We start from the raw sequence: 25,838 nt of genomic DNA, 5'->3' as shown, positions 1-25,838 counted from the left end.
TTTTAGCTGCGGGATGCGCTGACACGCCCACGCAGTTGGGTGCCGGGCGGTGGGGCCAGCAAACCTCCAGGACGAGATGTCAGTGAGGCGTCGGGTTTAGAGCGGTTGGTTGAATAAAAAGTGGAGTTGCCGAAGGCTGCTGTAAACTGGCACGGCCTCCGCTTTTCCAGTTTTGGTGGCGTGATGAGCTGGCTGTCCTTCATCTGTACGTGCGCGCGTCGGAGCGGATGGTGGTGTGGGACTGGGAATGCACGTACGGGACCATTTGTCAGTGCAGGTGTGCGTCCGGGAGCCGGTGTTAAAAGTGTGGAAGCGGGTTCAGTGGGGTTTAGCATCTTCATTTGCGCTTATGCTGACCCTACTGACCTGACGGATAATACTGCGCCGTGATTCAGAATTCCCATCGGAAATGTGCACTGAATCATGGGAATTTCTTTTTTTTTTCGAAACGGAATCATGGCAATTTCAATATGACGGTCAACCAAACAATAGCCTTGCCCTTGCATGACCACCCAAACACCTACTCCATCTTCCCTACTCTGCTTTTATTAGTGTCTCGTCTAAGCCTGCTAGTACTTGAAAGAAAGAAAGTAATGAGCTAGTTTAAGCTTTGAATCGATCGGGTGATGATGCAGAGGGCAGGCGCATTGCTCCGCTCCGCTGCAACGGACACGTCTCCGGTTTGGTACCACGATCAGCCAGCCATTAACATAAGCACGCACGGCCGGAGCAGATGGCCATCTACAGCAATTGCTATCCGCCACGACAGTGCGTGCGGTCGGTAGCGCGTGCACTTCCTGCCCTCCGGACGTGTTAACGATAAAAATGGTCCGCTTCAATCAGGACGATTGGTGCTGTGCAATGTGCCATGTCCAGTCACCATCACTTCCTTGGACGCCAAAAGACACGACGTCCCAAAGCTTAAGCAGCTAGCGGCGACGGACAAATGCATCTCTCTCCTCTTCTCCTTTCCTTTGCCGCGTCCGGCGTCCCGTTCCCAAGTACTAGTACGGGAGAGTGGAGGAAGCACGGAGCGGGCAAACAGGCCGGACGTAGAAAGAGAGGTTAACCAATCCAACCATTGCCCCGACGATAATGCCGATCGATCGACCAGGACCAGCCAACAACCACCAACCGTCGGCTCTCTGCTGCCGCTGGGAACCAGGTTGGGCCACCGCCCGCGCTGGCCGCCGGTACAGGGTGAACAGCGAATCATGCCGAGATGGGGTTGGATTTGACGTGCGTGCAATTGCACAATAATGATCTACTGTAAGGGTTAGTATGGGATCGGACCGTATAAGAGACACTCCAACCCCACAATTCATGGTGCGTTATTTTTCTTCTCTACAACGATGATTTTGCCACAATTGATGCAACACGTGATTGTATAGTCCTACTCATTTTCATCACGTACTAATAAAACCAATATTTTTGTGACATACTCGCACTTGCCATGTCGCTGCCGTCAGAAAAGCACGCCGTGTCACCGCGGCAGGCAGCTGTCTCGCGGTTGTAAGGTAATGCGTAACGGATTCTATTATCCGGAGGCCGTTTCTCTCCACTGAAATGAATTTCTAAGTACTTGACCTAACCAGAGTTGAAAATAATCACAACTAGTACTTTCCTTGAATAAAAGAGAAGATGGAAAGAAAAAGATGGAGCAAAGCGAAGGGAGGGAATAAAGGGCGAGAACATGATCACAGGCTCAATTATGCTTAGCAAAAGCTTTCAGCTGAACTCACGCAAGATATCTCGCCGTGAAATTAGCTGCCACCCACAAGAATGTGACGCCGATCAAAATGTATCAAAGACTTCACATCCGGAAGCGACCAGAAGAGGGTGCAGTACTCAACTGCCAAATTAAATGCCCCGCTAGTTTTATAAAAATGGCGACGCAGCAGATTTTTGGTTGAGGTGGGGGAGAGGGAAAGAACGGCAAGCCTACGACGCAGACCAAAATGTATTGTGTTTGTAGACGAGTTTGCATCTACATCAAGCAATTTGATGCGGAGATGTTGGTGGTATGAATTAACGACTAGCAATTCTTGACAGGGATGGTACTCCCACACGTTTAATCAATAAAAAAACAACAGAGATCGTAGTATCTGGGACATTATTTGGAAGGCGAAGGTGCCTCAGAAAATTAAGATATTTGGGTGGAGAGTAGCTACTTGCACTATGGCTACAAAGAAGAACAAATGGAAGCGCACACTGGAAGTGGGAAGCACTTGCAATATTTGCGGGAACGGCGAGGAAGATGAATTTCATGCTGTAATTTCGTGCACAAAGAGCAGGGCACTAAGACATGAAATGAGAGCAGCTTGGGAGCTACCTAGCGAGGAAAAACTCAGATACTCAGGTGATGATTGGCTGCAGATCCTCCTTAACCCATGCAAACCAGAGATTAGAACGAAAATTTTACTGCTGCTGTGGCGGTGTTGGTTCCTCCAAGACGATTGCACCCATAATGCAGGGAAGGAGCTGGTTAGCCGATCCGCTATGTTCTTAAAACAGTACGTGGAAGAACTAACCTGCGGAGGCTCGGGGGAGGAAACTGATAGTAAGGGGAAGCAGAAGGCGCTGCAGAGCGGGGGTGCTTTGGCGAAGGGGTTTTCTCTGTTCCCGCTGTCAACAGGGATAGATGGACAAGAGGTAGGAGCCACTGTGGATCACACCATCAGTCACTGGAGGCCCCCTATGGCGGGAACAGTCACACTGAACACTGATGCAGCGTTTTTAACTGGTAGCGGTGATTCCCACTCGGGTGCAATTGCGAGAGACCATGATGGTTCTGTCATCTTCTCGCTGTCTGAACATGGCTTACGCTGCAAGTCTGCGGAGGAAGCTGAAGCGCAGGCATTGCTGACAGGGTTGCGACACTTGTCCGCCCTTTATACTGGTCCGATGATCGCGGAAACAGACTGTATGTACATTGCGAATGAGCTCAGGTCGGGCACCAGTAGTTTGTCTGCATGCTATCCAGTACTCGCTGATATCAAGGTGGAGCTGGCGAAGTTTGCTGCTGCTCAGGTCCAACATGTCAGCAGAAATCAAAACAAGATGGCTCATCTACTGGCGGCCCGGGCTAGGAAAATGGATGGAATGTACTTGGTAGCGAGTGTTCCGGCTGATCTGAGCGCTGCGCTAGTTGCCGACCTTGTGTTGGCTGAAGAGTAAATTGTACTCTTTTCCCTCAAAAAAAAACAACAACAGAGATGCTGTATATAAAAGTAAAGCAAACGCATGAAGAAACGTCAACGGGCAAAAACATAGAAGCCCCTCTCAGGGTCTGAACGTCATGATCGAAAGCCGAGACGATGCCGTCCTGCTGCCTACGGCAAGGGGCGCGGAACTGGGTATCGTGCCTAGCTGTTCCTGTTCGGTACCACTAGAGGAATATGTGCCACGACGCGCGGAGCTGTCGGCCTTTGCTCGCTTTAAGGTGCACTACAAAGCACGACACCTCACAGGCACGACTCCGGGCTTACCAGCGAACTACTCGTGTAAATTTGGGATGGATCAATAGCAGCAGCAATATCTATCAGTGAAACTGACAACGTGATGCTTTTTCTTCTTTTTTTTTGCGGGGAACGTGATGCTTGAACGAGAGAGAAAGAGAAAACAATGAAACTGAACGGCATCCTTCTCTACAACACAACAATGGAACTGTCTGAACTTGATCACGGTTTTGTGATTCATAAAATGCGAAGTTGGGAAATTTCAAGGGGACACTCTTAGTGATTGCCTTTCGCTTGCTAACCAAACAGATTAGCTTATTAATATTGACTGTATAACCCAGATAGAAGGTACTGGAAAAAAAATGAACAAGTTAATCAATTGCTTGTCCTTCAACAGTGCTATGACAATGTGGCTAACTAATGGCTCTGTCGCTCCAACAGAAAAGAGAGGCAATCATTTGCCTGGGCTTTTGTGCATGGCTGAGAGAAGCATGGTATAGCCAAATTAAATTAGACTATGCATTTCAAGAGATTATAAATGATACTAATATGCAAAAAGAAAGCTCATGATTAAAGGGAAAAGGAAAAGGCGTTCCCTTTTCCCTTTTATTTAGTGAAGCGATTGGGCATAGCTGTATAGGTTGTATTTCTGTAGCGCGTCCAACAGTCCTACGACTACCGTATGATCATTTGCCTCATTCTTATAATATTATACTCCCTCCGTCCGAAAAAGCTTGTCACTCAAATAGATGTATCTAGCACCAAATTAATGCTAGATACATTCATTTGAAGGACAAGTTAGAAAGGTACCCGGATCTGGGAGAAATAAACTTAGCAAGTTACAAAAAAGGAATAAGTGGAGTTGAGTTGTTTGGTGCTCGGTCAACTAGAGAGCAGAGACTGGCAGTTTAGAACATGTTTCCATTGGTTTTAGCACCATCATGTTATATATGTTCAAATATTAATAACTGAAGAAAGCTAAATATATTCATGCATTATGGGCTCCTGCAGTAGTGCCTAACTGTCTATACATGAAACAAAACATTCCGAGTTATAATTCCTATTCCTAATCCAACACTTATCTGAAGATAAGAATATCTTAGTAACATAGATGTATCTGAAACTCCAAGGATGAAGGTGGGTGCGTAGTAAGAGGTTGAGCAGATACACTGTTAAATTGCGTAGAAAAGTTAGTATGTACCCTAATTTACTTTCAGTACTCTTTTCGTCCAACTCAAAGCATTCCAAAAGTCCATAGTGCTATCAAACAGAATAACATTTTGCCAACAGCACATTTAATCTTATCTTACAACTTGCTATTTAAAATATATAGGATATAGGAGTAGCAATCCCAGACAAGAACAATCACATGAAATCGGGGTGTACCTCATCATCCACCACTACCTCAGTAGTGGGAGCACTTTCATCAAGGTCAGTCCAATGGAGCCCAGAACCCTCCTGATTTCTATCTTCAAAGAAGCTACTGTCCAAATACTTGCTGAACTTTGATCTTTGTGCTGCACAAAACAATAACGATTATTTCAACTCTCCTATTTTGATCATGACAGGTGTAAGAAAGTGTGATCAGGATTTTTCATGTTACCTTCAGCAGTAGAAGTTGCAGAGCAGACAGTTGAGCAAGTTGGACCTTGTTCCATTTGCTGCATCTTGGATAAAGAGGGGTTGATTGGTGGTTTGGGCCTCTTTCCAGCTACACCCAATTGGGCTTTTCGGGGCCTCTTCAAGGAAGGAGCTTTAGGTCTTTCCTGGGGTAGCTCAGTTGTCACTTCAATCCCTGTTTGTAAATTGCAGCATGAGAACAATTAGGCCATTACCATTCAAATAAAAAATAATTGGACTACGCATTGGAAATGAGGCCATTCCATGCCTGGAAATGGGATGCTAACAAATTCTGAGGATAAATAGAGAGTATATTGCGATTTTCACCATCTAATTTGACAACATCTGCGCAAAACACCAGGGTTTGTTTTCTTTGCATATAACATGTAACGTATTGCAATATGCAACATTTTGTTTTGAAACAGAGCATGATCAAACCCATGCCACCACAGACAGAGCCAGCCATACACGGCCCATCACCCCACATCACCCGCTTATGTTGCATCAGCAGCCAGGCACGACGGTCACAGGTATGAATGTATGATTAGGTCGGATTGGAAAAGCAGATGCAAAGTGCAACACGTAGTCGACCTGCATTGCGTTATGTGCAAAGAGAAGCAAACCCAAATGTTCTGCGCAAACAATATTACACTAGGTAATGGAAAATACAATTTGCTAATGAATAAACATGAATGCAACTTAGAAGCATACTATACAACCTTATCCTGATTCCTGAATACAAAATGCAGCGACTTAACCATCTGATTCCAGTTCCAGGAGAAATAATAACAAGCAATCGAGCATTTAAATGCAGGTTCATTATACTAGGAACTTGTGAAATGGTTATTCTAATGCTGGCATAGGTAATGTTGTATGAATTGCTCCAATAACATCTAAATGCATGTCAATTTCAGACAGCAGCCGGGCAGGCCCTACAGGTTTACATGATTCCAGTCCAGGAAGGTCTCTGTTAGATTAAACCTTGAAAGATACATTAGCAGATTTGGAGCAAGCAAGCAGTCAGGCATTACATCAAACATGATTGAACCATACCATCATCACGAGAATCGGCAAAGCCGCGGCCGGCATGACGCTCCCCGGTGTCGTCCAGGTACTCGGACCAGTCCATCCGCTTCTTCTCCCTCGGGGGCTCGTCTTGTTGATCCCCGGCCACCGGCGGGTCCCAGTCCGCCTCGCGCACGGGCGCGCCGCGGCCGCGTGCGAGGTTCGCGTCCTGGACGAAGCGGCGCAGGTCGGCGGCGCGGTAGCCGCGGGCGTGCACCCGGAGCACGGACTGGCGCCGGTTGCACACCACGCACGCCCACTTGTTGCTGCTCTTCTTCTGCTGCTTCACCTGGGCCGTCGAAGGGCAACACAGAAACAAAATCGGATCAGCGGTGGAACGAACAGGAGCGGAAATCGGCGGCGGCCGTCTGGTTGAGGCGCCCACCTGCATGGTGGAGCACTCCACGCACTGCAGGGCGAGGAAGAGCGTCGCCATGGCGGACCCAGGTTCTCGAGCGGGCCGGGGAGAGAGGAGCCGAGAATGATTCGAAGAAGGTGGAGGCGGATTGGGGGGAAATTTTGCGTTTCTCCCGCTCTAAATGGAGGTTCTGGCGCGGCAGGTGGTGTTTCGTTTCATTTCACGTTCGGTATAAAATTTTGCGTCATCCCCTCTGTTTTATTATTAATACCAACTGTTGATATTAGATCGGACGGCTGAGAAGGGGCTCCGGGCTCCACGAGGAAAAGCCCCTCGAAGGCTCTACCGCGACGTGCAGCCGCTTCCTCCACTCGGTCCCCTCCCATGGCGACCACTCTCCCAACCTCCGCTGCCGCCGCCACCGCCGCCGTTCGGATCTTCCAACCGACCGGATTCCGCCTCCCTAGAACCTCTTCCGTGTTTGCCCCCAAGCGTTCCGCTAGTCGCCGCCTCTCCGGCATCACCTGCTCCCCCGGGATTGCCAGCGTCGCCGGCCAAGCCACGTCCCCGGAAGACGCCGTCCGCATCGTGGCCGTCGTTGGCGACGGAAGCATCAGCCCGCTCAAGGATACGCCCTGGGACGAGGTTATGCGCCATACGGTAGGGCCTCGCTCTTAACCCATCAGTTCGCCCCTCACACCGTTCTGAAAGGGGGAGACATCGCGGCCTTGTGGGAGTTACTTTGGAACGTGAAGTGGTTTTACTGATCTCCTACTGCGCATACTTTACAATTTTACATACAGTAAACAATTAGTACCATCTGTATACAGTAAACAATTAGTACCATCTGTATGACCATAACTGTCTGAACTGGAAGACCAGCTTCATTTTGGACACTGCTAATGTTTGAACTAGTTGTTTTAGCCTATGTTTTTAAGGCGACGCCTTACCGCCTTAGGGAGGGGGGGCGCTTTGGCGCCTAGGCGACGCCTAGGCGCCCAAAGCGGTCGATTTTCCAAAGCGGAGGGGGAGCGCTTCGACGCCTAGGCGTCGCCTAGGCGTCGCCTTACGGACGCCTTTAAAACATAGGTTTTAGCCTCAATTGCTAATCTTGAATTCTTAAGCATAGGAGTACTATCATTATCTCGGTTCTAAATGCTTCCATTATTTATTATTGAATAATATGGAGTGGTACGGGTCAGATACATTTCTGTAGGTGTGCATGAAATGTGCATTTTTTGCTTGCTTGCTTTGCTAAAATCTGCATGTTAATTTATATAATGAAATGAATCTCATAATATCAGTTTACTGCCTATAATCTTGTATCTTGTTTTTTATTAGGCTGATAGGTTGAAGTGGGTTGATGAAGGATTTGAAATGCTTGTATTCACCGACAAGTCGATTGACCATGATGATCTTAAGAAAGAGTTGTCTCACTGTGATATGCTAGTCAATGTTGCAATAACAGGCCAGGAGTCTGTTCAGTGGCTTATACATAGCAGTAAGAACATTCCAAATGTACTTTGTTTTCAGTCATCTCCGTCCTTAATAAACAAGTTAGGAGCCACATTTGTTCAGTACACTGGAGAGCAGGACCTCTTTGGCAAGCTAATCAATGTTGGAAAACCAAGTGGAACAGAGGAATCAACTGAAGTCCTCAAGACGATATCCAATGCGTGGGAAAGGCACAACTCAGATGACATTAGGTTTTGCTTACTTGTTGTGGTTAATGCATACATAAGACCGGTGGCTATGCTGAAAAACCTTAGGGCAAAAGGTCTGTCTACCCTAGGCTGTATGATAACAAACTGCGGTCCTCAAATACTGAATTGTTTGTTTGATCCCGACTGTAGGAAAGCCATTCAGTGTCTGAATTCTTGCTCTCCAACCGACCAGGTCTGCAACTATCGCTGCATTGCATCGTACGAGAGTCCGCATCTAGAGGCCTTTTCCCTCTGTGTTTTGCAAAAGCACAACTGCCTTGAGCTCAATGCTGAGATCCCTAGTAAGCCCTCTGTGACCCCACTATCAATGTTCAGAGAACAAAAGCTTAGCCATGAAGTTGCAGAAGACCTGTTTGTCGGCTGGCTGGACGGCTTGGAGTGGAGCTGGAGAGTTGTAGCTGGACAGAATCCAGCATATGACCAATTCCCATGCCAGTACCAACTATTCTACAGAGGGAAAGCTAAAGGTTCATTTTGGTATGAGCCAATTTTTCAAGTCAGAACCCTGGAAGGGAAGCTGGTTTGGAGGCGTAGAAAGTACAGAGTGAGAAGAGCTAGCGTACCTGGTACATTTTATTTCAGTGTGCTGGATAATGGTGTGGTTTCGAAAGAGTTTTGGACAATTGTTGATGTTTCAGATGATTTCAGCTGGGGTCTGTTCCATTACCATGGAGCTGCTCAGGCTGCTGGACAATCATACACTGGAGCAGTGCTTGTTACCCCTGATGGGTCTTATCCTGACGGGGACAACCCAAGATTGGACTCTGCTTTGGAGAAATGTGGTATCAAGAAATGGGAGCTTTATATGGTTGACAACTGCTCCTGCACGGGTGCGCCTTTGGGAACTCCCGAAGGTTCACGGCTGCATTACCAGATCGCTCCAGGAAAAGAAGCTGGCATTATGCAGAGAATATGATGAAGTGTTCACCCAGCATGAAAGGGGCAATTCTTTTCCCAACTGATGTACATGTGCACCTCTACTTACAAAGATGTAAAGAATGACAGCCGCTATTGTTAAATGGAGCTTATTTGTAATTGGGAGGTATATTTTCTTAGTCTTGTACTCCCTCTTTCCCAAAATAAATGTCTTAACCTTAGTATAACTTTGTACTAAAGTTAGTACAAAGTTGAGACACTTATCTTGAGACGGAGAGAGTATATACTTGTTGTCATATAATACCTCACCTCTTCTGCTGCCATCATCATGCCCAGTCTTTAACAAGTATAGATACAAAGATTGTTCAGTAATAATACTCTTGTGTGTCTAAATTGTCAATTTGAATTTTCTGCTTTTCTCATCATGACAGGTCGACGTTGGATGCAATGTTCAAGGGGCGTCTTCATCACTTGTATAAATCCTGGATCCTCACACATAACAGGACAGAAGGGTTCATACTGTGTCTGCTATGCCAGTCCCACTGTCCCCAATTCTCTGCTGGTTTTCCGTTTCGGTTGCTGTACAATTATCTTGTGCAGTCAACGTTGCTCGTAGAACTTGTACTCCCTCTGCAAACTTTTATAAGCCTTTTTAGATCAGTGAGGTATATGCTCTAAAAAGTCTTATCGTGTAGACAACTAGGTACTACTCCCTCCGTCCGAGAAAAGTTGTCCAGCGCTTAGTTCATTTTCAAATTTGCAAAAAAAACCTTCCATCTTCGAATCTCTTGCTAATCAGCCCCCGGTTGCTTCTTCCTCCTTTCTTCGTCCGCCGCCCAAGCCACCGTCGGCACCGGTTGACGACGGCCACGACCTGCGCCGCCGCTGTGAACCACCGCCGCCCGTGCCCACCTGCGCCGTCCGAGGCGAGCTGCACCACCGCTGTGAACCAACGCCGCCCGCGCCCACCTGCGCCGCCCAAGGCGAGCTGCGCCATCCACCTACTCCTCCGCGGCGACCACCTCGACGGGTGGCGGCTCCACGGCTGAATGGCGCTGCACCGCCGCCATCCTCTCCCGCCGTCACCCCTTACGCCGCCCAAGGCTGCGCCTCTATCCCCTCCCGCCAGCCAGGACCTGCGCGCGCCTGGGTCTCGAGCGCCTGGACCTGGAGCTCCCGGCGGGCCTGGAATTGAAGCTCATCCTCAACCTCGAGGCCCCTGTCGTCTCCCCCACTCCTCTCCTCGACCTGCTGCTCGTCTGCAAGTTGCTGCTCCTCCCAGGCGGGCCTGCTCGTGCTGCTGCCTGGAGCTACCCTGCTTGTGCTGCTGCCGGTGAGAAGAAGCTCCAATTTCTGATCCTTGCACTTGTTCATTAATTTCAAACACAATTGATCATGCTGCCGGTGAGAGTACTCTGCAGAAATGTTGCAAAAAAGATTCAGTTAACACAGAAGTAAACTGAATGTGTCCCTCAATGTCCAAAGTTCATCAGTTAACTGAATGTTAACAAAAGTTAACTGAATCTTTGGATAATTTCTGAACCTCACCTAGAGTAGAAGCAATTTCTGATCTACTGTTGCTTTCAATTGTTCTAGTTAACTTGTGAGAGATACTAGTAGCATCTTCTCTGCATCAAGATCAAATTGCAGTAGATTATAACGCTATAAGGAATGATGGCTAAGTGGTTGGATGATGATTAAGGCTCGATAAGTCTGGCTAAATTCTAAAGATTGATTATGTAAACAATAAAGCAACTCTGAAGTCTAAAGCAACAACATTCAGGTGGGCTCTGCATTTATAATCATTTATCCTATGTCAAAGATGTAAACAATATTGAAACTCTGAAGTCTAAAGCAACAACATTCAGGTCAGCTCTGATTTGCATTTGGCTAAATGTTTACCCCATAGTACTTCCCCTTTAGGCGGGCACTAATATTGATTATGTAATTTCCTCAAGATAAAAGAACATTATTCAGGGATTTAATATATGATCACTTTTTTTTGAGCTGTTAGAGCACCCACAGAAGGAAAAGCTTTCAAAATGTGAGCACATAAAAGCAGGGTTATTAAGCTTATTCTCTACAAGATTACCTTCGTAGAACTATTACACACGATCGAATGTGAGCACATAAAGTGAACTTTCCAAGATTAAGTTAACTTGAGAGATACTACTAGCATCTTCTCTGCATCTTCAGTAAATTGTCATTTGGCAGTTTAAAAAAACTCATAAAGTGGAATAGGAGCATAAAAAATTCAGGGGAGTATATGTTCAGTACTGTCATGGTCACTACTGTCATGGTCTCTACTGCCATGGTCTCTACTGCCATATTGTACAAAGAAAAAAACAATAATGCTTGCAAATATTGCAAGCACTAGCTTGGAAAATGAAACATAGACTCATGTTTCAGTTGACAGTGACAAATTTTGCAAGCACTAACTTGGAAAAATCCTACTGCAGTTTACTAAAATTTCCTTGATGTTCATGGAATGTGCTTTCATCAACTAAATTCCTTGTTTCTGAACTGTAGCATTAAAATGATCATGGTCTAAAATGAGAGAAGGACAACATCTCTGAAAACATCCCCAAATCCTTCCTGATAGAAAGACAGAGAAAAGACAACACAATAAGAGTACAAAGTGGCTTATATGATGAGCGCAGAGTGAAGGTCTTCACATGCAAACCTGCATCACATAGCTTTTGTTTTCAATTAACCAAAATAACAAAATGTGGATGTTTTAACAGCAGTTTGCTGTCAATTTTAGACCGAGTTTAGTGAACTTGGTAATTTTACTGAGCATAATCCATCACTAGTGACTGAATTTTTTATTTTATTTGAATTTATTTGGAATAATATCAACAGGGATAGTACAAGGACTAACAAGAAGCTGCTCCTGTAGAATAAAGACCAGGAGCAAATCTGCTCCTACAGAGAGGAAAACAAAAAAAGCATCAATAATTGGCATGTTCTGGTATTGATCTTAGCTTATTTGAATTAGTTAACATTACGAATTGCATATACTAAAGCAAACTTGTGACTAAATTTTTGTATAGTCACTTTTGACTAACTTTATTTGAGTTTATTTGGAATTATTCTTATTCTACTCTTACTACTAGTGTCAACATGCAATTTTGACCTGGAAACAGGGGACTAGGTGGAAAGAAATCGTACTGAATTAAATTGATTATAAGTTGGAATCTCTCTTTTCTATAGGAGTTAACTGATTTTGTACTGAATCCAATCTACAGGAGTTGATTGAAATAGTGAATGCATCCATGGATGATGCTACCTAAAACATGAAAGCAGAGATGTACTCCAATTCATGAACAGTAAAGTGTCCCAACGATGCACACAATTGAGCACACAGTAAACTGAATTCATAGACTGAATTTTACTGAACTTGGTAATTTACTGAGCACACAATTGAAGTGCTTGTGCATTTAATCTCCACTTCTTTTCTTTTGATAGTGAAATTCAATCTGAATTTTGTAAGCAGAGAAGCAATGTAGTGACTGTACTCCCAAGTTAAATTCAGTCAATGTGTACACAAAGTAGTGATTTTGTCACCAACTGAATTCAATTATCACCAATACTGTTTATACTGAATTTATACTGTATGCTTATCTACTTTATGTTCACCAATACTGGAAGCATGCAAAGTGCAAGGCTAACTGAATCTATACTGTATGTTCATCTATTGTACTCCATGGCTAACTGAATTTTGTCAGTACTTTACTCGTACTCCCAATACTCTATGGCTCACAAAAGAAGCAGCACCCATTCCTCTGCAATACTCCATTCCTCCTCCAATCGCTGCAAAAAATCAGCTCACCTGCTTGCTTCAACAGACAGACATCACCTGTAAATTCAGAAGACAAACCTGCGCTGTGGGTGAGCGGGGAGCAGAAGCAGAAGCGGCAGCGGCTGCGCTGGTGGAGCCAAGAGTGCAGGTCCTCCATCATAAGCCCACCAGCTCGAGGAGTAAGACAAGCTTCTGGAGCAAGTCTTCGTCTTCCCCATGCCCTGGTCGTGTTTCCCACGCCACCGCCGCCGGAGCTCGAGGTCTGGAGGAGGTGCTCGAGGATGAGGAGCTCGAGGACGAGGAGCGGGTCATCGAGCGCCGCTGCCGGAGCTGGGGGTCTGGAGGAGGTGCTCGAGGATGAGGAGATCGAGGACGAGGAGCGGGTCATCGAGCGCCGCCGACGGAGCCGGCAAGGCGCGAGCTTTACAGAAAAGGGGATCCCTTCCCTCTTGATCTTCTAGTGCGGACGGAGAGAAGCGGCGAGACGAGGGGGAGAAGGCGGCCGACATGCGGCGAGGCGACGGAGCAGGCGGCCGGCGCGTGGCGAGGCGACGGAGCAGAGAAGCAGACGGAGGGAGGGCTGCGTAGTTTGTCGGAAGAAAGGGGAGGTGATTTTCACAAAATGTCGTTGGGGACAACTTTTCCCGGACGGAGGGAGTAGTTAATACATGTGTTGTTGCGATGTTTAAGCATCTTGAAGCGTTCCCACTTATGGCTGCTGGAGCATCTTGTGGATGTTCAGATAGTTCAGTTCGGTGCATACAATTATGTTGGCGAAGCAAAAGTGATGTGCTTCACACAAGCTAGAGCAAGCAAAGTCTCCTACGTCGGGTTGACCTGCTTTATACCCCAATCCACAGGTTTCATTCAGATCTGATGCGTTCCAATGCTTTTAGCACATCATTCCATAAGGTTTGATGCACTCCCTGTTTTTACCCCTTGGATGCCTATTGATTCCATGTTGAAAACCATCTCGCTGCCGCGTTAACTTCGGGTTTCTGCTGCATCATATTTCTGCACGTGGTAGTGTAAAGTCTGAGAGAAAAATTGCTGCAGTTTAAGATTCTGAATCCTAGTGGATAACTCATGGCTGCCTTTTTATATGGATTATTATGTGACCACATTGACTTTGACTCTGACCTCCAAGGTGCTACGAGTTGTCTATAAATTCCATCCAGATCCAGCCCTGCAAGTGCAATTCGAGGCATTTGACAGACGGCCGTTCATTACAGCTGCAGCGCACAAGAATGGCGGGGCTGTATGAGAAACCGTCGGAGACGTACGCCAAGAAGCGGCCGCGGTACCCCAAGGAGTGGTTCTCCATGCTCGCCTCCCTCACCGCCGGCCACCACCGCGCCTGGGACGCCGGCTGCGGCAGTGGCCAGGCTTCCGTCAGCGTAAGCCTCCAACCCTTTAAGCCACTTCGTTTGATCTGAACTCTGAGTTGAGCGAGCACCTGAAAAGCGAAAATCCCCTCCTCAGATCGCGGAGCACTACGACGGCGTGGTCGCGACGGACGTGAGCGAGGGCCAGCTCCGCCACGCCATCGCGCACCCCAAGGTGCGGTACCTGCACACGCCGGAGGACCTCCCGGAGGACGACCTCGTCGCCCTGGTCGGCGGCGAGGGCTCCCTGGACCTGGTCATCGTGGCGACCGCGATCCACTGGTTCGACGTCCCGCTCTTCTACGCCGTGGTGAACCGCGTCCTCAGGAAGCCCGGCGGCGTCCTCGCCGTGTGGGGGTACAACTACGACATCCACCCGTTCGGGGACAAGCTGCACGGGACGCTGTACCCGGCCATGCGGCCGTACATGGACCCGAGGACGAGGCTGGCCATGGAGCGGTACCGCGAGCTGCCGTTCCCGTTCGAGCCCGTCGGGGTGGGCCGCGAGGGCGAGCCGGCCGACGTCGACATGGAGGCGGAGATGACGCTGGAGGACCTGGCCGGGTTCGTGATGACCGGCTCCGTCGCCACCACGGCTAGGGAGAAAGGGGTGGACCTGGAGGCGCTTGTGAAGGGTGTGATGAAGGAGGTGGAAGAGGGGTGGGGGGATGAGCCGACGGTGCCCAGGAAGCTTGTGTTCAAGGCCTTCATGCTGGCTGGGAGGCCCAGGTGATGATAAAACTGCTGGGTGGTAAATTGGGATCGGTACCGTTTGTTTTCTCATGATCAGAATAAGTACTCCCTTCATTTTTATATATAAGGCCACAAACTCATATTACAGGTACCAAGGTAAAAATCAATGCGTGTTTAAGTCAATTTTGCAAGCTAGTTTGTCACCTTGTTTGTCGTGTAATTAATGTGCTTTTTCTCTCTCACGCACAATAAGCCAACCCTTTTACTCCTCGTTATTGATTAATGTTGGGAATGCAAGCCAACCTTCTCACTCCCACATGCATGAAAGGGATATTAATGTTCTTGGGTGCTAGTACGAGGCAAACATCATCAATTTTACCTCGATTAATATTAGTGACCTTGTATAGTTGCAAATTATAATTTTGATAGCGGCCTTGTATACAAAAATGGAGGGAGTAAGTAAAAAATGTGAAGTTGGCTTTCGTTTCAAAATACTTTAAAATTCTAGGTTTGTCCTAAGTCAAATATAGTTAAGTTTCTTCGAGTGGTTATTCGGTGGTCCAAAGACCTTGATATATTTTTTATTGGAAAATGTTATCTTGCTAACATTACCTTAGAAACATTGTTCTAGCGAACTACTCCATCCGTTCCTAAATATAAGTCTTTTTAAAGATTTCATTATGGTCTACATAGTAAGTAAAATAAGTGAACCTACACTGTAAAATATGTTTGTATACATTTGTATGTAGTTTATAGTGAAATTTTTAAAAAGACTTACATTTAAAAACGGAGGGAGTACTTAGGAACCGTGCATTTTGGGCCATGGATCTTGGCACACATGGTTTGTCCAGCATCGAGCGGTAGTTCGCTCTGGATGGAAATCACGTGAACGATTCAACAAGGCACAACGCGAACATCATGGTCCATCATCAATTCCTCACCTATTTCACTCACTTGTTCTCCATTCCTTTCTCATTTAGTTCACACTGAGTGAGAGCAGAGAGAGAAGGTCACGGAGATCTGGTCACTCGACTGTCGGTGATCGCGATGGGACTGCACCCGGCAACCGTGCTGCTTGCACTGCCCTACTTCCTCGCCCAGCCTGGCGCTCCTGCTCGTAGCATCTCGACGAGGTCAACAAGAGGTTCATGCTCGACCTCCGAGAGGTCTTGGTGGCAGTCGCAAACGAAGACTAGCCCTCCTCCCTGGAGATGGCTTCTTCACGGTCGTGGTAGGCGCTCAACCAACGATGTCGTCTCCCCGCGAGTGCGTTGCCCCAACTGCCGGAGGCTGGTCTGCGCCGACGCTCGCACTCCCGGGTCGCCTCTACGACAAGTCTCCTATCTTCGCCCAACGACCGCAGGAAGACGGGATGCACACCTGTGAGGTACAACCCTGACCGTGCACCCTTTTCGTCTCTCGCAATGCATGTGCCTGCGCTGCTCCGTCGGCCACTACATCTCGTGGTTTGATCCCGCGGTCAGCTTACTCTCTCTGTTGGGCCGCTCTAGGGGAAACGATAATGAGGTCTCGCGGCTACAGGCTAGACGACAACCTAGTGGTGTCGGAGGGGCATCCACGTCAAGGGCTAATCAAGCACATAAATGCCCACATAAGTTAGCTAATCGAGCACGATATCGAGTAATTCTACCTGGTTGATGAATGTCATCGAGGATCATGTCAACGTCCACTCAATTTGCAAATCGACGCATGGGAGGATTAGCATTTCCCTCAGGTTGTTCTTCCTCATTAGCATTTGTGAAAGTGCGACGTCGACTAGAGGGGGGGTGAATAGGCGATTTTTTATGAATTCTTCACTGAGGAATTTCAGGGTGAGGAAATTCCTAAGCGAAGAACTACTTGCAGCGGAATAAGTACTCAGGTATAAGATAGCAGAGCAACAACATAGTCATCATGATGAAATAAAAGACAAACACAGAGTACAGAAAGCGTAAACACAGGATAAGCAGGATGAAGACTAAACAGACTGAAGAAATAGGATTGAGGAATTAGAGAAAGTCTTCAGTCAAAGTATTCAAACAGTAATGATCGGATACATCAACACATAACTGAGGAAATGAAAGGGTTGAGCAAATAGAACCAGTAGGCTTGGTGAAGACAATGATTTGGTAGACCAGTTCCAACTGCTGTGACAGTTGTACGTCTGGTTGGAGCGGCTGAGTATTTAAACTCGAGGACACACAGTCATCACCGTATTCTCCTTGAGCTAAGATTACACAGACCTCGCCAACAGCAGTGGTAAGTCTTCACAGGTGACTTCCAAACCTTCACAGACTTGGTCACTCGGCAATCTATAATTCCTCTTGGATGCTCAGACCATGACGCCTAACCGTCTGGAGGATACACATTCCTCAAAGGTAACCAGCGTCGGTTCCACACATGAACAATCTCTTCAGTGATGCTCAATCACTTGGGGTTTGTAGGTTTGAGTTTGGGATTTGGGTTTTCCTCACTTGATGATTTTTGCTCAAAGTCCTCGGAGGAATGGGATGCTCTCAATTGACAAGTGTCAGTTTCTCTTAGAGCAGCCAACCAGCTAGTGGTTGTCAGGGGCGACTATTTATAGCCTAGGGAGTAGCCCTACATGATAAGACATAAATGCCCTTCAATGATATGACTATTAGGTGGTAGGATATTTTGGGACAGCTGGCGCACCACACATCAACGGTCGGATTTGAGGTTCGAATTCATCAGGGCTATCATGTTTCTCACTGTGTAGGCAATTCACACTGGCGAATTCCTAACTCCTCGGTCAGAACAAATTCCTCAGAGACCAGAAGATCTTCGTCTCTGTCACTGAAGAAATTGACTGAACAAATATGAGATTTCCAATGGCTTCACTCAAAGGATTGGGTAGGTGTAGGATTTTGAGATGAGCATCACATGGAAATCAGTTTCCTTAGTATTACCTCGACCCCCTTTAACAGTACGGTGTTTCCTATGACTCAAGAAGAAGAAAAATGAAACTACCAAAACAAAAGTCTTCACGCTTCAGATTCCTCGTATGAATATCCAAGTCTTCAAGGTCACACCAATTTCTTCACTTTCAAAGTCTTCAGGAGAACCAAAGTCTTCAGTCGAAGACATTCATTTTTAGGGGTCGACTTTCACTGTAAATATCGAACTCCTCATTGACTTATAGAGCCTGTGTACACTCACAAACACATTAGTCCCTTAACGTATAAGTCTTCAATATACCAAAATCATTAAGGGGCACTAGATGCACTTACAATCTCCCCTTTTTGGTGATTGATGACAATATAGGTTATGTTTTCAACGGGGATAAACATATGAATTGAAAGTGCTCAATATTGAGGAATTTGATTGCAAGATATAGAAGAACTCCCCCTGAAGATGTGCATACTAAAGAATTTGATTTTGAAGCAATGCACATTTGAAGAGTAGAACCATGGAGATCTCCCCCTATATCTTGTAATTAATACACGCATTTAACATATGGTATGAAGAATTTGAAATGCATGATGAAATATGGTGATTGATGTAATTCAGCATGCGTGCATAACATTAATGAGGAAATGGCATGCAGAAAACCATAGCGAAAGTATCAGGTCACCATCGGACTTAAGCTTACAACTCATTCAACAAACACTTCAGAAGAGCGAGAGTTGCAACTTAACAAAAAACGCCCATATATATAGACCCGCTTGAAGACTACCTCAAATTTCTCCCCCTTTGTCATCAAATGACCAAAAGGGACAAAAGAGTGAGGACTAACGCCCCTGAAGAGTTTCATTACGAAGTCGATGGAGGAGCGCTAGTGTTGTTGGGGTCGGTTATTGAAGAAGGGTCTGCCGTAGTGTCGTCCAAGTCTTCATTTTCATCAGTCTCATGGGATGAGGAATATGAGCTGGGCACCAAAGGAGGAACTTCGACCTTCTTGAATTTCTTCGGAGGAGGCTTAGACCAGCCGAAGTACTGCTTGAAGCCCATCTGCTTGAGATCTTCATCACCGTAGAGATGAGTCAGGACAGCCCAGGTGCAATCAAAAACTTCATTGAGGTAGTAGTGGTTCTTCTTCACTGAACTATATGTGGCAGTCATGTTGTGAAGAATTGAACCAAACTGACGTTTGACCCCCAATGTTGCTGATCCATCGCACATTGAGATTCCCTCGGGTGAAGCATCTGCCCAGCCGACTGAAGGACATTCCAGCACCACTGATGAAAATCAGGCTACTGATGAAACTGCTAGCACCAGGGCTGAAGAAATATCAGTCACTGAAGAAACTGCCAAGGCAACCACTAGTGTTGCGCCTGAAGAACAAGTCAAGATAGCTGAAGAATCTGAAGATGTGCCTGAAGAAACTGCACAAGTCAGGCTAACTGCATCAGTTGCGCCTTAAGAAATTGATCCAATTCCCTCTGCTCCGCCTGCATCAACACCAATCCCAATTCTTCCTTCTGCTCTGGAAGTGAAGAAAACAAAAGCCACGGAGAGAGCCGCTCTAAAGAAAAGGAAAGCATCTATTTCCTCAGAATCTTCTGCACCCAAGAAGGCAAAGATTTTGACAAGCTCTATTGAGAACCCTATCGATGTTGTTCCTCTCTCAAGCATGCCATCAAAGGAGCTTGTTCCTTATGGCGAAGATTATGAGATTCCTGATGAATCTACTGAAGAAGATTCCTCTTTTGCTTCCACAGAGCAGATGGATGAAGAAATTGAAATGGATGCTATCACTTCAACTCCCCAGGTATCATCGCCAATGCCTCAGTTCACAGCTGAAGAGGCCGGCGTTGAAGAAATGGGAGAGGATGAGGATGTGGACATTGGGAGCACCACTCCAGTGATGAACGATGATTTTTGGGACAGTCAGCACCCCAACTCTCCTCTGTTCACACCACTCCAACAAATTCCTCAGTCCCCAGCACCAACTGAAGTTCTGATGGGCTCTGAAGAACTTCATGCTACCCCTTCCATCCATGAAGAAATTCCAGCCACTAGTGCTGATGACAAAGCTGATGAAGAAATGGAGGCCCAGGCTGCTACTGAAGCAGAAGCAGATGTTCCTCAGCCTGCGGCTCCGGAGGTTGAGATTCCTGAGGTTATTCTTCAACTGACTAATACTTCTTAGCCAAAGCCGAAGAATCCCTTCTCCAAGACTCCAAAATTCAAAGGCTAATGTTTTCTTCAATGAGAAGGTGTTCTTCACTGAATATAATCCATATGACTCTACTCGTTTGAGAAAGAAGCGCTTCTGGACTGCCAGCCAAGCCAACTTCTATTCCTCGGTGCTCTTCAACAAAGACAAAGTCTTCGACCATGAACATATTCCTCATGTTGATATGGAACAACTGCCTTGCTTCACACCGGTCCTCGCTGCTATTCATGATGCTGGACTTCTTAACTTCTGCACAAACATCTATGGTTGAAATGAAGAACTTATTCTTCAATTCTATGCGACGCTGCACATCACTGGCAATGCTGAAGATGTGAACTCATGGGTGTTGAACTGGATGATAGAAAAATACTCACTATAAGGCATCGGTAACTGAATTGCTTCGTGCCATGCCTGTCAGTCCTCCCCCAGAAGGTACACATTTCATCTACTTTGAAACTGAACTGTCTGATCACTTCATGCAAGTCCTGATGAAGCCATTGAAGCCTGGTCAAGCCTCAAGGACGAAGTTCCTTGTGAAGGAATTGCAATATGTGCCAAGGACAGTATATCGCATTCTGACCAAGACTTTCAATCCTATCAAAGGCCACGACTCCAATGATGAAGAAGTTGTTGGCATCATGAAGAATCTGCTTTTCAATATCATGCATGGTATTCCAGTGAACTACCATGACTTCTTCATGAGGACTTTGGCAAATGTCGTGATGTCTCCCTTTGAGTTGAAGCCTTATGCTCCTTGGATCATGAGATTACTCAGATCAAGGTCTTCACTCAACTACAAAGCTGATACACTCAACCATGGCAGTTACTTGCCCCCAATCGAAGTCCTCAAGCAGACATTTTCCTCAACTGATGAAAAGGGCAAGGACACTGCTATTATTGATGAGGGCAATCGACCATTGGATGGACAGTTCCGCAAAGATTGAAAATGTGTTATGTCGACTAGAGGGGGGTGAATTTCTTTGCCATTTTGACGAATCTGACTTTGGCTCCCAGCCATTCTACCTTGTAGGCGTCAAATTCATCACTGGGCTTCTTGATCTCAGATTGTAGTGCAATGAGCTGCTCAGGCGATAACCTCGGAACGTTATCCTTCAGATAGCGTTGCTTCTTGTACTGGGCTCTCTTTGCAACTCTGGCTTGATCATATTTCCACTTTTCTTCAGCTATGAATGCTGTCACCATGTGACTTGGTCCAGGAGTGATGCCGATCTCTGGCATTAGAGTATTGGGATCTTTGTGCCCGAGGTCGATGAAATCCAGGATCTTCTTTGGATCCAGTAGAAGTGGCAGAACACTCCCTTTGGCTCTAGCGGCCCGCTACTATTTGTCATTGATGATATCAGCTAATTCATCATCATCAGCCTCATCATCATCAGAGGGCACTTGAAAAGCAACTTGTTTCTTGTGAGGACTAGGTCTAGTGCCTCGTCCTGCAGTGGCCTTAGTCTTCAGCAGACTTGGGCTCTTTGAAGACAAATGAGGAGCTGAAGAACTCGCTGAATCTCCTGAGACAATTGAGATGCCAGTGGTCCTTTGGCACGTGGCGAGATGCACAGGTGCTGAAGACTTTGCAGGAGGAGCTGAGAGTTTTTAAACCCGAGGAACTGGTGCGGTTTGAGGAACAGGGGAAGCTTGAGGATTTTGCCTTTGAGGCATAGAGGAGCTTGGCCGTGAGGGCATTGCCGAGGAACTTGGCCATGAGGGCATTGCTGAGGAAGTTGGCCGTGAGGGCATTGCTGAGGAAGTTGGTTTGTGAGTAGACTTCTTAGGCATAGCCTTCTTGCTCGTGGTGGCCTCAGCAGCGGCAGCAGCAGAATCTTTGTTGAATTTCTTCACTGCTTCTTTGGCCTACTTGGCCAACTTAGCTTGCTGCCTGGCTCACTCATCAACATAATCCTCACCATGTTTAAGGCTTGTTGGATCAGCTCTTTGGCCAGGTGCCAAAGGAGGTCTTGAGCATGGAGGGTGAAGAGCGAATTTCTTCATGTATTTAGGAGTGACATATCTGTACTCCCTCCATTCTCGTGCCCATCTTATTTCAATCCTCTGTATGCGCACTTTGCGCTCATTCTTGGTTTGCTTGCTGTGGGTTGCCTCATCAGGCGTGCAGTACCCTGAGTAAATGTCTTCAGGGATCTCAAACGCAGTGTTGACTTCCAATTTCTTTCCTCCTTTTTGAGGCCTTTTACCATCTGCCATTTTCTTCAGCTGAGGAATTTGAACAATAGAGTTCTCTGAAGAAGTATGCAGCTTTTCTTCAAGGAACACTGCAAATGAATTAAGTTGATGAGAACCTAGTGATTCAGTAGCTGTCATGTGTACCTGTGAACAAAGTATAGGTGCGAGGAATTTGGAGAGGTCATGTGCGTTCTTAGAAGTTTTTGCAAAACAGAACAAGTTTGAGGAAATTGACCAGGTGTGTCTTGAAGAATTTCACTAAGCGTTCTTTGTCTTAGATTCCAGAGTTGTGTGGATTTGTGAGATTCACACAATTGAGGAATCATGAAGAAAAACGTCACTTTAGAGAAACAGATCAAGAGCAGAAGATTTGTGCTAGGTGTTTAGAGTGTGGAAGTTGAGGAATAAACACCTTTTGAAGATTTGATGAAAATCATCAGTAGTAATAAAGGCACTAAAAGTAACTTTTAATTACCCTTAACAAAGAACATGACGAACTGGAAGTGTAGATTGAGAAGTTCGCCGGCTCAGATCTTCCACGCCCTAACTTGGCGGAGGAAGACGTCTACGGCGGCGGCGGAGAGAAGATGTCCGCGGCCGGCGCGAGTACGATTGCGACGAGGTCGAGGCAGTGAAGCTCTTCCTCACCGGCGATGATGGACGTAGCGGCGTCGCTAGGTTTTGAGAGCTCGAGCGAGGGAGTGAGGTCAAGCGGAGTAAAAACAAAGTGAGGAGGGAAGGGGGTATTTATAGCGGAGGTGAAAAACCGCTCATCCGAGGAAATTGGACGAACGTGCCCCTGACCCTTCTCATCCGCGCGACATGTGTCACCCACGTACTGAGAGGTGGCGATCGTGTGAGATCGTGGGTGAATAGATAAGTATATCGTGGGAGGTGTAACGGTTTGAGCGGCAAAAGCCGAAAATCCAGATAAGAATATTTTAATTGTTTCGTTCGCAATTTCTTCAGCTGACAAGGACACAGTGAAGAATTTGAACGAGTTTCACATAGAACGCACATGAAGAATTTGTGAATGGACTGGATTGAGTTTAGCATAGAGGGGGAAAAGGGTCCGGTCACATTCACTTAGCAGAAAAGTCAACTTGAAGAATTAGCAATAAGTGAATGTTGTAGAGGACATAAACTCAAATATATATGTATAGTCAATGAAAAACAATGATGGAAGAAGTGAAGACAATGCAAAGTTGAAGAATTTGAAAAACCGAGGAATTTCAAAGAAGAAGAAAAACTCAAATTGAAGATTTTCAACTTTGGTTGGTGGCGTAACCCACCGTATAAGAAAGCTGATTTCAGACACCGCGTACAATTGTCGTAGGATTCTGACAATCAATTTCTTCATTAATTTCTTCACACTCAGAGGGTTAGTCTTCATTGATTGAAGAAAAACGTTACTTCTGTGTTGCACATCTAAGTCATCAAGTCAGCATAAGTGTTACGATGTGTGTACTTTTCAAAGAACATTCGAAGATTCTGGGATATTTAGCTCACACCGCAACTTGCTAAATCTCTTCTCATCCAGGGGCTTTGTGAAGATATCGGCCAGCTTGTCTTCAGTATTTGCGTGGTCGATGGAGATGTCGCCCTTCAACACATGGTCACAAAGAAAATGATGACGAATCTGGATGTGCTTTGTCTTTGAGTGCTGAACTGTGTTGTGAGCAATCTTGATAGCACTCTCATTGTCGCAGTAGACTGTCACATTCTTCACATTGATGCCATAGTCCTTGAGGGTTTGCTTCACCATGCAATTGAGCACAGCAAGATCCAGCAGCAATGTACTCAGCTTCTGCAGTGGAGAGTGGTATGCAGTTCTGCTTCTTCGAGAACCAACATACCAAGGATCGTCCGAGGAAATGACATGTGTCTGACGTTGACTTGCTATCCACCCGATCACCAACATAGTCAGAGTCTGAATATCGAATGAGATCAAAGGAAGAGCCCTTGGGATACCATAATCCAAGTGTCGGTGTGTGAGATAGATATCGAAGAATATGCTTCAGAGCCTTATGGTGTGATTCCTTCGGTGTAGCTTGAAATCAGGCACACATGCAAACACTAAGCATAATATCCGGCATAGATGCACATAGGTACAATAAGGAGCCAACCATGGAGCGTTATAACTTTTGATCAAAGTCTTTACCATTTTCATCAGTGCATAGATGGCCATTTGTGGGCATAGGGATTTTGACGCCTTTGCAATCTTGCATGCCGAATTTCCTCAACACATCCTTGAGGTGTTTCTCCAGAGATATGAATATGCCATTGTATTGTTGACGAATCTGAAGACCTAAGAAGAATCTCAATTCTCCCATCATAGACATTTGATATTCTTCACTCATCATATAGGCAAATTCATCACTGTAACGTTGGTTAGTACAGCCAAAGATAATATCATCAACATATATTTGGCACATGAATAATTCATCATCATATGTTTTGGTGAAAAGATTTGAGTCAAGTGAACCGGGTTTGAAGCCTTTCTTCATGAGGAATTCCTTCAGTGCGTCATACCACGCCCGAGGTGCTTGCTTGAGGCCATAGAGGGCCTCTCGAGTCTGTAGACGTGATCTGGAAATTTCGGATCCTCAAAACCTGGTGGTTGAGCAACATATACTTCTTCCTCAAGCTTACCATTGAGGAATGCACTTTTCACATCCATTTGATGTAAGATGATATTATGATGGTTAGCGTAAGCAAGCAATATGCAAACAACCTCAAGTCTAGCAACAGGTGCAAAAGTTCCATCAAAATCAATTCCTTCAACCTGTGTGTAGCCTTGAGCTACAAGACGAGCCTTATTCCTCACCACAAGGCCATTTTCATCTTGTTTGTTGTGGTAGATCCATTTGGTACCGATGATATTGTGCTTGCATGGGTCTGGTCGCTTGACAAGCTCCCACACATTGTTTTGCTCGAATTGATGCAATTCATCTTGCATAGCTTGAATCCACTCAGATTCCATGAACGCTTCATCAACTTTAGTGGGCTCTGTGATAGAGAGAAATGCAAAAATTCCCACAAAAGTTAGATAGATGTGAAGCTTTTGAGCGTGTGATAGGCCCTGGTACATTGATGTCATCGATGATCTTCTCGATCTGCACTTCGTTTGCAACGCGAGGATGTGCGGGTTGATGACTTTGCTTAGGCCCAACAGTTTCTTCAGCAGCACCAGCGGGATTTTCTTCACGATCCGGAATGACTTCTTCAGCAGATTCTTCGGTAGGGATGATGTCCTCAGTTGCTTTGAACTCGATAGATTCCTCAGGTGACATTTCATCTAACACAGGAGGTAGATGCTCTCTTTGCGAGCCATTAGTTTCATCAAACCGTACATCTATAGTTTTAACAATCTTGTGATGATTGATGTTGAAGACTCTGTAGGTGTACGAGTCCTTTTCGTAACCAAGCATAAAACCCTCATGTGCTTTCGGTGCAAATTTAGAGTGATGGTGAGGATCTCTAATCCAACATTTAGCACCGAAGACTTTGAAATAACT

General features: G+C 46.0%; 4 protein-coding genes across 7 annotated transcripts; 2 read left to right on the top strand and 2 right to left on the bottom strand.

Moving 5' to 3' along the window:
- Positions 1 to 81: 81 nt before the first annotated feature.
- Positions 82 to 6,810, bottom strand: LOC123070343 (MRN complex-interacting protein). Of its 3 annotated transcripts, none has more exons than XM_044493491.1 (5): positions 6,529 to 6,810; positions 6,132 to 6,432; positions 5,062 to 5,253; positions 4,845 to 4,975; positions 82 to 4,627 (listed from the first exon to the last, which is right to left on the bottom strand). In XM_044493491.1, the coding sequence occupies exons 1-5, from the start codon at positions 6,577 to 6,579 to the stop codon at positions 4,484 to 4,486; spliced, it is 819 nt and encodes a 272-aa protein (XP_044349426.1). In that variant the 5' UTR covers positions 6,580 to 6,810; the 3' UTR covers positions 82 to 4,483. The 3 variants fall into 3 exon arrangements, with proteins under 3 accessions (XP_044349426.1, XP_044349427.1, XP_044349428.1); XM_044493492.1 differs by having other exon boundaries at positions 5,107 to 5,253; XM_044493493.1 differs by lacking the exon at positions 82 to 4,627 and having other exon boundaries at positions 4,714 to 4,975.
- On the top strand, positions 6,800 to 9,260 carry LOC123070342 (violaxanthin de-epoxidase, chloroplastic). Its single transcript, XM_044493490.1, has 2 exons — positions 6,800 to 7,161; positions 7,843 to 9,260. The coding sequence occupies exons 1-2, from the start codon at positions 6,886 to 6,888 to the stop codon at positions 9,139 to 9,141; spliced, it is 1,575 nt and encodes a 524-aa protein (XP_044349425.1). The 5' UTR covers positions 6,800 to 6,885; the 3' UTR covers positions 9,142 to 9,260.
- Positions 9,237 to 13,860, bottom strand: LOC123070345 (uncharacterized). 2 transcript variants are annotated; one of them, XM_044493496.1, is made up of 3 exons: positions 12,982 to 13,860; positions 10,650 to 10,729; positions 9,237 to 10,516 (listed from the first exon to the last, which is right to left on the bottom strand). In XM_044493496.1, exons 1-3 carry the CDS (start codon positions 13,119 to 13,121, stop codon positions 10,191 to 10,193), a joined length of 546 nt encoding a protein of 181 aa, XP_044349431.1. In that variant the 5' UTR covers positions 13,122 to 13,860; the 3' UTR covers positions 9,237 to 10,190. The 2 variants fall into 2 exon arrangements, with proteins under 2 accessions (XP_044349431.1, XP_044349430.1); XM_044493495.1 differs by lacking the exon at positions 10,650 to 10,729 and having other exon boundaries at positions 12,982 to 13,855.
- A 60-nt stretch (positions 13,861 to 13,920) lies between these two features.
- LOC123070344 (uncharacterized) lies at positions 13,921 to 15,578 on the top strand. The gene is made up of 2 exons (XM_044493494.1): positions 13,921 to 14,300; positions 14,386 to 15,578. The coding sequence occupies exons 1-2, from the start codon at positions 14,151 to 14,153 to the stop codon at positions 15,019 to 15,021; spliced, it is 786 nt and encodes a 261-aa protein (XP_044349429.1). The 5' UTR covers positions 13,921 to 14,150; the 3' UTR covers positions 15,022 to 15,578.
- The last annotated feature ends 10,260 nt before the right edge of the window (positions 15,579 to 25,838 follow it).

Source organism: Triticum aestivum, chromosome 3B, assembly GCF_018294505.1.
Source record: "Triticum aestivum cultivar Chinese Spring chromosome 3B, IWGSC CS RefSeq v2.1, whole genome shotgun sequence".
Taxonomy (NCBI): Eukaryota; Viridiplantae; Streptophyta; class Magnoliopsida; order Poales; family Poaceae; genus Triticum; species Triticum aestivum.
This window is presented reverse-complemented; position numbering and strand designations above follow the sequence as displayed.